At 35.9% G+C, this 13,744-nt stretch overlaps 1 protein-coding gene across 1 annotated transcript; it reads right to left on the minus strand.

The window, feature by feature from the left end:
* Positions 1-12,657: 12,657 nt before the first annotated feature.
* LOC106422486 (defensin-like protein 5) lies at positions 12,658-13,312 on the minus strand. The gene is made up of 2 exons (XM_013863268.3): positions 13,176-13,312; positions 12,658-13,051 (listed from the first exon to the last, which is right to left on the minus strand). The coding sequence occupies exons 1-2, from the start codon at positions 13,237-13,239 to the stop codon at positions 12,882-12,884; spliced, it is 234 nt and encodes a 77-aa protein (XP_013718722.1). The 5' UTR covers positions 13,240-13,312; the 3' UTR covers positions 12,658-12,881.
* Between the last annotated feature and the right edge of the window lie 432 nt (positions 13,313-13,744).

A 13,744-nucleotide genomic window follows, 5' to 3' on the forward strand; every position in this document is an offset into this window, starting at 1 on the left:
AACGTCATGCCAAACATGTTCTTCATTGCATCAGTGATATGCTGCGGTTTCAACCCATCAATGATTCCAATACGATCAATGAAAAGCCTGCCAACATACTTCGGAGTACAGTGTCTCCGCTGAGCGAGTTGGTCACCCATTGAGCATGTATGTTTTTCCACATACTTTGTTACCCAAAACGTGTGTGTCCCATGTTTCACACTCACTCTGATCTTCCATTGACAACCACTAACCGGACATGTTGTCACAAGGAGAGTTTTCGTTGACTTGTATATTCTGAAGGAGAACCTAAACCTCACTGCTGTCAACTGCAGCTCTGAAAGCAGTGCATCATTGCTAACAAAACTCTGGTTGACATAGATATTGTTACCATTCGATCTTCCTCCTTCAATCTTTTTGAAATCTTCAAAACACATATCATTATCTTCCTCATCCTCATCTTCAACCTTTCCATAAACACTGTAATCCTCACCATTCCCGTCCGCTTCAGCAACAATAGAGATATCAGCATCCTCCTCCCCATCATCCTCCTCCCCATCATGATTTTCATCTTCAACCAAATCGTCATCATCATCTTCAAAACATTCATCAGCTTCATCAGCTTCATCATCTTCTTCCCTGAACTCTGAAACCGTTTCCACCTTGCTACGGCTTGATACACAAAGCCGTACTCCATGCGTTTTGGTTATCTCGAACAAGTTTCGAACTTGTCTATCAATTGTAACATGAATAGGAGGGGTGTCTGGAGCCAACATCATTTCTGTTGGTAATGAGTAGGTTATCTCTATAGATTATGTGCTCCTGTCCAGGTTATAATCTTCTTGAGCCATTGCAAGAAGTTCAGCATGTGTCGAACCTTCCCCCAAAAAAATGATTCTCGCTCCTTTGACATTATCAACCACATAATCCCAACGGAAACCTTTCAACAACCATTCTCCATACACTGCATGTAACTGACGCATCATCTACAAAAATTCAAAATAAAACACATTAGTAAACATAGAGAAAATGAAAGTTTACTAAACATTGACGCAGACGACATACCAGTAAGTCGTCTGGAAGACTTACCAGTAAGTCGTCCAAACAGTTCATTTTTGCAATTGAATTTTAAATAGGACGACTTAGGACGACTTACAAGTAAGTCGTCCAGCTTTGTTTGTTAAAAAAAAAACTTTAGACGACTTACCAGTAAGTCGTCTAGGATAAAACGGGTTAGTTTTACATTTGACCGAATTGTGTTAGATATTTGACTTTTCCTGGACGACTTACCAGTAAGTCGTCTCTGGATAAGCAAAAATTTCAATATTTTATTAAAGCTAGACGACTTATTTGTAAGTCTTCTCAGGTTAGTTTGCAATTCAAAAAAGAAACTTAAATATTTAACTTTACCCAGACGACTTACTTGAAAGTCGTCAAGGTAGACGACTTATGAAAAAGTCGTCCGAGATAAGCAAAGTTTGACCAGAATCTAGGAAATAAATCTGGACAACTTTGCTTATCCTGGACGACTTTCAAGTAAGTCGTCTTACTTGACGATTTCCGCGTAAGTCGTCTGGGAAAAGTTAAATATTTAAGTTTTATTTTCCAATTGCAAAACTAACTTGACACGACTTACAGATTAGTCGTCTAGCTTTAATAAAATATTGAAATTTTTGTTTTCCCGGAGATGACTTACTGATAAGTCGTCCAGGAAAAGTCAAATATCTGACACAATTCGGTCAAATGTAAAACTAACCCGTTTATCCTAGACGACTTACTGGTAAGTCGTCTAGGGTATTCTCTAGATTTTTTTTTAACAAACAAAGATAACGACTTACGTTTGACCAGAAAACTTACCCGTAAGTTTTCTACAGCTAAACTACTTACGGGTAAGTCTTCTACGCGAACAGATCTGGAAAAAATTTCAATTTCATACCTTAAACTAGTGAGATGACTTCCTTAGCACACAGAGTCTTCTTCAACCACCCAGAACTTCAAACAAAAGTAACCTACCAAGAATAGTATGCTTGAATGGCTCTATCAACAATAAAAAAATTTGAATCAAAAGCTTGAGTTTTTTGGATGAATATGGAGGCAATGTGAAAGAGATGTTGTTTTTAGTTCATAACAAGTGAGAAAGAGAGAGTGTAAATCGATTTGAGGTGTATTAAGAGCTTCAAATTGGTTGTTCATGGTGGTTGGTGTATTGATTGTAATGGCAATCTTGTAAATACTTGAAGATGATGAGGTGGAGAGAGTAAAAATGTCATTTTCGAAAAGAAAAAAAAAACTAATGGCATTTTGGTGAATAATATGAACTTGTGGGGTGAATAGGACAAAAGAAAAATCCAAAAAAAACATGGATTAGTTTTAGGTTTGAATTTGAGTTTTGAGTCAATTTTGCAAAAAGCCCTATATTAATTGACAAACATTACACCATTACTTTGTAACCACGTGTCACCATGAGAATGAAATTCAGAATGTTTAGAGAAATAAGTTGGTTCATCTTAACTTATGTTATACTTTCTATTAAACTAACTATTAATTTGATAAATAGTGTACAAAATAATATTCTCGCACTTTTCTTAAATAACATCTACGGAATTGTCTAATATGGTTAACGTATATATGACAATTAATGATTATGAATAATAAATATTTAATAATAATTTTTGTATCTTAGCTCTTTTTGTTTAATTTTATATTATTAAAATATATTAAACAACCACATTAACCATATAATAAAAAAATTTCTTATATGTTATATTTTGAATTTTGAAAACAACTATAAATTACTAAAAACGTTAAATGTCTCACACTAAAATTTTGTGATCAACGGTTTAATTTTTTTTGGTAATAACAAGATACAAATGATCATAAATCGTATGAATATAAAGTCTAATTTACTAGACATTCATATTATATATTAATATTGTTTAAAATTAAACTATATAACATAGAAAAATACTTAAATATGATAATTTCTAAATTTGTATTGAAAAACTATTGAAACCTTAATATTTAAATTTTGAAATTTGCATTAAAAAAATCGCACATTAGAAATTTTGTGTTTATCACATGAGTATGAATTCTCAATAATAAATATTTATATTAAAATATATTATATATCTATGTCCATGTCATTTAAATTTAGTTATATACCATATAAAATAAATAAAATGATTGTTTTTATTTATTTACAAAAAAATATCGTATATAAACAAGATGTATTCTTTTGATTTATGTGTTTAATCTAATTTATAATATACTAATACCTAACTGAATACAAATAAATAATAATGGATAAAAATTATTTTTATATATAACATTCATCTCGCGCAATTGTGCGGTCTTAAGCTAGTTTATTAGTATAGAGGAACATATATATGTTATTATCACTAGATAAGATTTCTTATTTGATTGGATGATTACAAATGATACAAGCATCCTATTCATACTAGTAATGAGTTCTGAGTTAGCTAATTATAAATTACTATTTAATCTTTATCCATAATATCTTTTACAATTTGTTTTTATTTTTATCCACTTTGTTTAGATATTTATCTATCTTTCTTCTAAAATTTGGATTATTGGTCCTAAAAAAGTGATCTAAATCAAATTTTCTTTTCAATACTTCCTTTTAAACTTAGTTTGGTTATTCGAAACAACGTCGTCACTGTTTTCCCTTCAGTGACTTGATGAAGATATCATCTACTTGATCGTTTGTCTTAGTAACACATTCTCTTATGTAATGATAACGAGTAGTGATGTGCTTGCTCTGATCATAGAAAATTGGATGCTTCGTAAATACTATTTCCGACTTGTTAAGATCTTAGTTGACTCCTATTTTGGTAGGCTCAATTCTTTTATCAAGTTTCGTAACCAAATACCATTACAAACGCATGATGTAGCCACTACATAATCCGGTTCACAAGTAGAAATATGACAATTGGTTGCTTCTTAGACATCATTTGAAACTGGTCTCTCGCATAAAAATATTAGATACAATTTACTATTGTAATAAAATTAATATATATTGATTTAATTTTCAATACTTTAACTTTAAGAATTTTATTTTTCTTATCAAACTAAATATTTATTTTTATAATTTTTAATAAATTAAAGTATATTTATAATTTATGAATTTTATATTATTTTGTGTTTAATAATTTAATTTAATAATTTTAAAAATTAATAGATATTAGTTATGTAACAATGTTTATTATTTGATTTAATAATCTAATTATGCTTATGAAATATATATCTATATAATTATTTTTCATTTTTTCATACTATAAGTAAAAACTAAATTATATTAATTATAGTTGTATTTAATAATAATAATCCGTTTATTTTTTATTTAAATTTATTATAAGATTTTTATAAAAGTATCTATATCTTTACAGTTAAAATAAAATATGTTAACATATTTTAATAGAAAAAGTATCGTTTTAGTTTTAGAAAGAATTAATATTTTTCTTTATATTTGTAACTAAAGTAACCTATTTTAAGTGGAGTTTATAGAAACAATATCAGTTTTAATAGGAAACTACTTTCACTAGATGATTTAACGTTTCTTATGTGTGAGAGAATATCGCAGAAAAAAATATAGTTTCAAATAGTTTATAGAAACTATCAAAAAATTAATATCTAATTTAAAGTGGTCATCATTCAATTATTATCACAATATATAGTGTTTTGATTATAGAAACAAGGGGAAACATCGTCCCGGACTACGACAAGGAGATCCTTTGTCTCCTTTCATATTTATTTTATGTACGGAAGCATTCGTTAGCCTTCTTAATCAAGCAGAGAATCAAGGGAAGATAACGGGGATGCGAGTCGCTCGAGCTAGCCCCTCGGTATCTCACCTTCTCTTTGCTGATGATAGCCTTTTCTTCTGTAAGGTGGAGCCCCGTGAATGTGAAGAAGTTATGAAAGTAGTCAGAAAATATGAGAAAGCATCAGGTCAACGTATTAATTTTGACAAATCCTCATTACTCTTTGGTAAAAGGATTCCAGCGAATGATAGACAGCAGATCAAGGATACTCTTGGTATACAAAATGAAGGCGGGATGGGATCCTACTTAGGAATCCTAGAGGATATCAGTGGATCAAAGTGTAAATTATTTGCTTTATTAAAGGAGAAGCTCCTACACAGAGTGAATGGCTGGACTAGTAGTTGGTTATCTAAGGGAGGAAAAGAGGTTTTGATTAAATCGATACTGCTAGCTCTGCCGACTTATGTCATGTCCAGCTTTCTGCTTCCTTTAGAGATATGTGAGAATTTAGCAAGTGCCATTGCACAATTCTGGTGGAGCTCGAATCCTCCGAAAAGAGGAATCCATTGGGCAAAATGGGAAAAAATGTGTGCACCTCGGGAGGAGGGAGGAATTGGTTTCCGTATGATCCATGAATTTAATCTAGCGCTTCTAGCTAAACAGCTTTGGCGTCTCGTTCAATTTCCGGATTCACTAGTAGCGAGAGTTCTTCGGGGAAGATATTACAGTCTGAGTTCGCCGCTGCGAGTTAGTACAGCAGATACCCCATCGTATGTATGGACGAGTATTATTGCCGCGAGGAAGCTTTTACTTCTGGGCATCAGAAGCAAAGTGCATTCAGGGTATGAAATTAATGTGTGGGGGGGGATCCTTGGATCCCTTTGACCCCATCTAGATTGGCTCATGCCAGGGCCCCAGTAGTAAACCCAAAGATGACCGTAAGCAGTCTTATCAATCCTGTTTCAAAGGAGTGGGATGTTAGTTTGCTGGAACAATATGTAGCTCAAGAGGATATTCCAATGATTTTGAGTTGGCCATAAGCCCTAACCATCGACGAGATACTGTTTGCTGGAGTCATACAAAGAACAGACAATATACTGTTAAGTCAGGATATTGGGTTGCTACAAACTTGATGAGAAAAGAGGAGAAAATAGAAGTTCTACAACCCAGCATTACAAGACTTCAAGCCTTTGCTTGGAAGGTGAATGCGCCACAAAAGATATGTCATCTTATATGGCAACTAATATCAGGACAGATAGCAGTAACAAGGAATTTGGTACGTCGTCATATGCGCTGTGATAACTATTGCCCAAGATGTGGAACGCCAGAAGAGACCGTTACTCATGCTATCTTTGAGTGTACACCTGCCTTACAAGCATGGGAGCTATCAGTAACACCGTCGAGATCTCAAATCTTCCCTGTATCAAGTATTTATGCTAACATGGACTATCTTTTCTGGAGAAAGAATGGTATTCTGGAGCCAGAAGATGATAGAGATCCCTATCCTTGGATAATTTGGTACATCTGGAAAGCTAGGAATGATAAGTTGTTTACAGGCATAGACAGGGACCCTTTGGAACTAGTCAGGTATGCAGAGAGTGAGTGTCAAGTTTGGTACAATGCGCGAGACTCTATGCCGATTCCGACACATGTACAAACTACTGAAGAAACACAAGCCTTAAGCTTGGGTAATATTTGTATGGTGGATGGTTCATGAACCTCTACAGCTCAGTTTAGTGGGATGAGATGGGTTTGGAAGGATACCATGGGTAAGATTCAACTCATGGGGTTAAGAAACCTGAGGAGGAGGCAAACAACTTTACATTCGGAACTGGAACCGCTACAGTGGGCAATGGAGAGCATGCTACAACACTCGATCTGTCAGAGGTTTGGGACGGATTGCAAGGATCTGATTGCAATGATAGAACAGCCACAAGCTTAGCCCAATTTCTCAACTGAACTGGAAACAATTCAAACTCTTCGGTTGTGTTTTTCAGACTTCACGATAAGCTACTTTTCAAGGACGCAAAATGAATTAGCAGATTCGTTAGCTAGGAATGCACGCTCTTTTCATAGACCCTTATGTGTTATTGGTTGTTCTATTCCGGTCTGGCTTCCCAGACCACCTCAAGCTTGAGTAATAAAATAGCCGTTTGCTGCAAAAAAAAAAAAAGATTATAGAAACTATTTGAAAACTGAAATCATATTATATGTGGTTTTAAATATATCAATTCCAAAAATATATAGTATCATACATTGAACTAAACCTTAAAAAGAAAACCCTAAAAAGCAACCTGACATGTCCTCTTCTATAATCAACACAAAACTATACAAACTAAACATTATACGTTTTCATATAAACCTTACATCAATTTAACAATCAACAATGAAAACATAACAATATATGTAGATTGTAACGGCCCGATCCCCCGGCGTCCGACCGGGGTTATCGAAAGGGCGTTATGGACACGTGTCTACTCATTTAGACAACCATATGTGTCCCGTTACAGATCCCAAGAGTCGACGGACGCATAACCTTCTTTGAAATACCGTCACACCCACATCCATATACTTCTACTTACAGTCCTGCGCACAGGGAGATGGAAAGGGAGGGATGAGTAACAAGTTACTCAGTGAAGTGACTCTAGACCAGCCTGCCCGAATGACACTCTAAACTACTCTATGCGGGAACTAGGGCTGACTAGCCACTACAATCAGTTGATGCTTCTTAACATTTCATATCATCATCATTTATTTCCACACATTCGATTCTATACATTTCTAACAACCTAGCGATCAATCAGTACAATGATCTCACTCATTGTCACACACGTCAAACCATAGACTTAACCGACTAACATACAAGACCGACTCAATCTTATGACACATTTAACACCCAGATACCCGACCATGAACTAAGGACTCTACAATGCACGTTTTTATATCCCGCCTCTCGCGGCTGGCTCGTCTTTTCTCTTTTCTCCGTGGGTAGCTCTCGCTAGACTTCTACCCCATATTCTTGTGGATTCCACCACAGCTCCTATGGGTGCCTCCATATTCTTGTGGATTCCACCACAGCTCCTATGGATGCCTAGCGTAGAACTACTACCCCACGTACTCCCTTTAGACTCTGTATGATTTCCCAACCCATGCTTAACCTTAACGTTATTCACTTATATATTCACTTATCCTTTCACATCCTTATTCACTTTCACTTATCCATTCTCATTCTCATTCCCTTTCCTTTACACTTAGACTCGTACTTTAACTCATTCACTAGACGCCACCCGTTATCGGTGTCACACACAATACACATCACACTCAGGTTTCACTTACAGTATCAATAACAAGCCGTAGTCATCTATCATCTTAGCATTCATTTCTTTCTAGCATCCTAGCTTTAATCATAAACCACTCATGGGACTACACATCCAAACATACGAGTATCAATTACCAATCAATCATCACCACAACAACACAAGACAGTTCATTAAGTCCCATTTAACAGTATGAGAGTTCTTATGCATCGTGATCCATTCATCTATCATCCTAGCAATAAACATATTCTATCAACCTAGCTCTCAAACAGGGTCTAATCAAACCTAACTCCAACATAGAGGAGTATACAGAATCATGAGAGAAGGTTGGGTTCGAGACACTCCACCTTAGCCTAGATCTGGATCTGGATCTGGAACAAGAGACAAAGGGGATGAGATCTGAACAGATCTGGAACAAGTAAACAAGAGAGACAAGATCTGGTCACCACCACAACACCACATAGCCACCACCGGCGGCTCGGCTTGCTCTCGGGGGACTCTCGGCGAGGAGAGAGGAAGAGATCCAACAGAAAGAGAAAGGAGAGGGAGAGAGAGAGAGAGGCGTGAGAGAAGAAGAGAGAAAAGGAAATGAGAAGCTTGACGGCTAGGGTTTTCTAGTTTCTCTAAATCTCTGCAGAGCTTCGCTCAAGTTTCAGAATGAGAGAAAAGAAGGGCTGCATCTCTTTTTATAGGAAGGATGAAGGGAACCCTAGGTTTTTGTCAAATGGGCCGTAGAGAAGCCCATTCTTTTATGAAAATTTTTGGGCCAGGAACCGGGCTGTTACAATCTCCCCCTGTTAATCGGAATTCTTCCCCGAATTCCAAGCCCTAGACTTCCGAACTTAACATCCGATTTCGAAATGGACTCACACAATCACATATCATACAAGGGAGGCACAAAAGGCGAGAACAACTTTGTTCGGGATCGTTTAAAAACCAAAGTATGAATTAAGCTTAGAAAGAAATTCTGCGAGTAAAATGTATCTAATCAAAACCATATTAGTCGTATAGATATAGTGGGTGGTTTTGAAATCGTTTACGGAACTTTTAAGAGAATCAAAACTTTCACAGACTCTTTTCTTTTAATGAAAACAAGTTTTTTTTTTTTTTTGAAAACGTCGGAAATGCTGATCCCTTAGGACAAAACTAAGGGATCTTAACCCGCTCTGATACCAATTGTAATGGCCACCCTCTCTGATACCAATTGTAATGGCCCGATCCCCCGGTGTCCGACCGGGGTTATCGAAAAGGCGTTATGGACACGTGTCTACTCATTTAGACAACCATATGTGTCCCGTTACTGGTCCCAAGAGTCGACGGACACATAACCTTCTTTGAAATACCGTCACACCCACATCCATATACTTCTACTTACAGTCCTGCGCACAGGAAAATAGAAAGGGAGGGATGAGCAACAAGTTACTCAGTGAAGTGACTCTGGACCAACCTGCCCGCATGACACTCTATACTACTCTATGCGGGAACTAGGGTTGACTAGCCACTACAATCAGTTGATGCATCTTAACATTTCATATCATCATCATTTATTTCCACACATTCGATTCTATACATTTCTAACAACCTAGCGATCAATCAGTACAATGATCTCACTCATTGTCACACACGTCAAACCATAGACTTAACCGACTCGACATACAAGACCGACTCAATCTTATGACAACTTTAACACCCAGATACCCGACCATGAACTAAGGACTCTACAATGCACGTTTTTATATCCCGCCTCTCGCGGCTGGCTCATCTTTTCTCTTTTCTCCGTGGGTAGCTCTCACTAGACTTCTACCCCATATTCTTGTGGATTCCACCACAGCTCCTATGGGTGCCTCCATATTCTTGTGGATTCCACCACAGCTCCTATGGATGCCTAGCGTAGAACTACTACCCCACGTACTCCCTCTAGACTCTATATGATTTCCCAACCCATGCTTAACCTTAACGTTATTCACTTATACATTCACTTATCCTTTCACATTTCACTTATCCATTCTCATTCTCATTCCCTTTCCTTTACACTTAGATTCGTACTTGAACGCATTCACTAGTCGCCACCCGTTATCGGTGTCACACACAATACACATCACACTCAGGTTTCACTTACAGTATCAATAACAATCCGTAGTCATCTATCATCTTAGCATTCACTTCTTTCCAGCATCCTAGCTTTAATCACAAACAACTCATGGGACTACACATCCAAACATACGAGTATTAATTACCAATCAATCATCACCACAACAACACAAGACAGTTCATTAAGTCTCATTTAACAGTATGAGAGTTCTTATGCATCGTGATCCATTCATTTATCATCCTAGCAATAAACATATTCTATCAACCTAGCTCTCAAACAGAGTCTAATCAAACCTAACTCCAACATAGAGGAGTATACAGAATCATGAGAGAAGGTTGGGTTTGAGACACTCCACCTTAGCCTAGATCTGGATCTGGATCTGGAGCAAGAGACAAAGGGGATGAGATCTGAACAGATCTGGAACAAGTAAACAAGAGAGACGAGATCTGGTCACCACCACAACACCACACAGCCACCACCGGCGGCTCGGCTTGCTCTCGGGGGACTCTCGGCGAGGAGAGAGGAAGAGATCCAACAGAAAGAGAAAGGAGAGGGAGAGAGAGAGGCGTGAGAGAAGAAGAGAGAAAAGGAAAAGAGAAGCTTGACGGCTAGGGTTTCCTAGTCTCTCTAAATCTCTGCAGAGCTTCGCTCAAGTTTCAGAATGAGAGAAAATAAGGGTTGCATCTCTTTTTATAGGAAAGGATGAAGGGCACCTTAGGTTTTTGTCAAATGGGCCGTAGAGAAGTCCATTCTTTTATGAAAATTTTTGGGCCAGGAACCGGACCGTTATAATGTAGATGATACCACATCTGTATATACCATAATAATATAAAATAATAACCTCGCGAGTTTTGATTAGGATAACCGCACGATATATGAACACCAACAGAGTATTGAAAATATGGTAATTTAGAACAGTTAAGTCATAGGTGGAGTTGAGTAACATTCACATACGAGAGAACCAAGATTGAAAATGTGATAGTGAAGAGCGGTTAGTAAGGTAATCTCAAAACACGTCTTCTTTGCCAAGTAAATTATAGGATCAATAAAATTAGAGCATTTTCATCTTAACAGAAAAAAGATAAAAGAATACAGGAATATAATAACATTAATCTTGTCTTATCTCAACAATACATTAATAGAGAAAAGTAGAAGAATGCATGAATATAATAACAACCTTGTCTTAACAATTCACCTATCCGAAAGTATTGATACGGTTTAGAAAATGTGGTTCAAAGTATATTATATGTAAACCTATTTTTTGGGATATCGTCATCTTCTGGTAATAGATTTCAACATTCATTTAAAAAACATATGAACCCCGATCATTCTTGCTTGTATTCTCTAATCTTTCAACATGATTAACTGGTTTTTCCTCCATTAATATTTCATCTCCTCGTATACTCACATCACGCTTCATGGGCTTCTCACTTTTTTGGTCCTCAATATCGTTAATATTGATCTACATGAGTATATGACAAATATATAAAAATCATATAAAATAACAATACTGATAAATCTGGAAAACATTCATCTGCAACATGAAAGATATCAATAGAAATATATTCGATGCACTACAAGAAAACACGTTATTACCGACTATGATATGAGTCGGTAATCAGTCGCTAAATGGACATATGCGACTGATTTACGACTGATTTGAGTCGTCTAAATACACCTCGTCGCTAAATTATTCAATCGTAAAACAGTCGGTATTTAGCGACTGTTTTGCTACTATTTGGGGCAGTCGTGACTCCAGTCGCTAATAAGTAGGCAATTTAGCGACCGATTTACGACTTATTTAGTGACTATAATACAACGGCTTAGTGACTTTTTCAACGACTCAATTTGACGTCTGAATTTCACGACTCAATTTGACGGCTGATATAACGACACAATTACCAACTACAGTGGCGACTAATTATATTAGTAGGAAAACAGTTGGTATATTTCTGCTACCGAATAACAACTGATCAGTGACTCAGTTTCTTAAATTTTACGACTAATTAGTGACTGTTTTGTGACTGATTTGCCGTGACCAACAAATAAAAATAAGTGTTGTAAATAAATGTAAATCAAACACAAAGAAAGGCATGTATATATATATATATATGGATGTCATTAGAATAGGGGGTTTATTAAATTGAAAGTTTGGGGTGATTTGAACTAAAAAAAATCAACGGTTACTCAAACATGAATTTTAAAATTGATTCAAAAATCTACTATTATTGAATTTACTATTTGGTAAACTATTTTGAAATTCTGTTACTAAAAAAATTGTGAATTTTATGATTCTTCTAGTAATTTTAAAGTGTTTTGCTTGATTTTCTTAATTAAAGTAAAAATAAAAGTCAATTTTTTTAGATGAGACTTTAAAGTGGTTTAACTAAAATCATAGTGAATTCTCGATTTATCCAAAATCATATAAAACCTACTAATATCAAATTAATTCAACTTCTAGACTGAATAAATCTCCTATGCGAAGAAAGATGACAAGTCAATGAGTCATAGTTTATAAAACTTACAACTTGCTAAACTGTGTTATTATAATTTAACCTCAGAAGAAAATTGAAATACACAAACTAAAGGGCTTTCGAGATTTATATCCCATTAAGTCATTTGAAGGACTAAGGATAAAATAGAAAGAAAAAAAAAACAACATAAAACGATCATGGATCAACATGGTCTGTTTCCTTTGTAACTTGTCTTTCATCAACATGGTCTGTTGCAGATGCAGCGAAGGCGGAATCCTTTGCAGTCACCATCTGGAAAACCTTCATTCTGGCAAATATTGGCGCAATTGGTTGTGCTCAGACACGGTCCATTGAACAACTGGCTACTCGTTTCACACATGCGTGCCTTCGCCGTCACCGGACCCATCCCTAAAGGTATAACACAAAGTAATCATATACAAGAATATACATAACTATAGCCAAACACTGACGAATATTGCATACTGACATGAGATTTTTATTTAGAAATATCATGGTGATATGACATCTGAACCTGTGGCGACGAGGAGCATGAACAAAAGCGCAACTGCTGAGATAAAACGAAAAGTGAGCTTCATTTTTTGAAGAGAGATATAGAGAGTTGAACCCAAGAGTTTTGCTGAGCTAAATAGGGAAGAAGCTAGATGACATCCATATAAAGGGACTACATATGCATGTATATATTATGGTAGACGATTTATTTGGAATACATTCGTATTGATTTTCCCAGAGTGGTTAGACCACACTATCGCCGTTTTTGTTTGAATCTTGCTCTATTTACGTTTCTTTTTCTTTCTTTGAAAGGAAAAAAATGGTAAATAAAATAAAAGCTGAAGAATACAAGTCATGAATAACCTGCAAATGAGGAGAAGTAAAAAATGTGAAAGCTTAGATAAAGTTTGTGAAAAGTGAGACATATTGCAACTGTATAGGCTGTGTAGAATATTTAGATATATTTTTGCAATGTAATCAAGAAAATTTCAAATAGCTAAACCAAGTGGTGGTGGTTTAGTGGTTCCATTTAGAGAGGTGTTGTCTTTCAGGTTTAGATCAAGGATTGATTTGCCTCAACCTTGAAATTAG

Source organism: Brassica napus, chromosome C1, assembly GCF_020379485.1.
Source record: "Brassica napus cultivar Da-Ae chromosome C1, Da-Ae, whole genome shotgun sequence".
NCBI lineage: Eukaryota > Viridiplantae > Streptophyta > Magnoliopsida > Brassicales > Brassicaceae > Brassica > Brassica napus.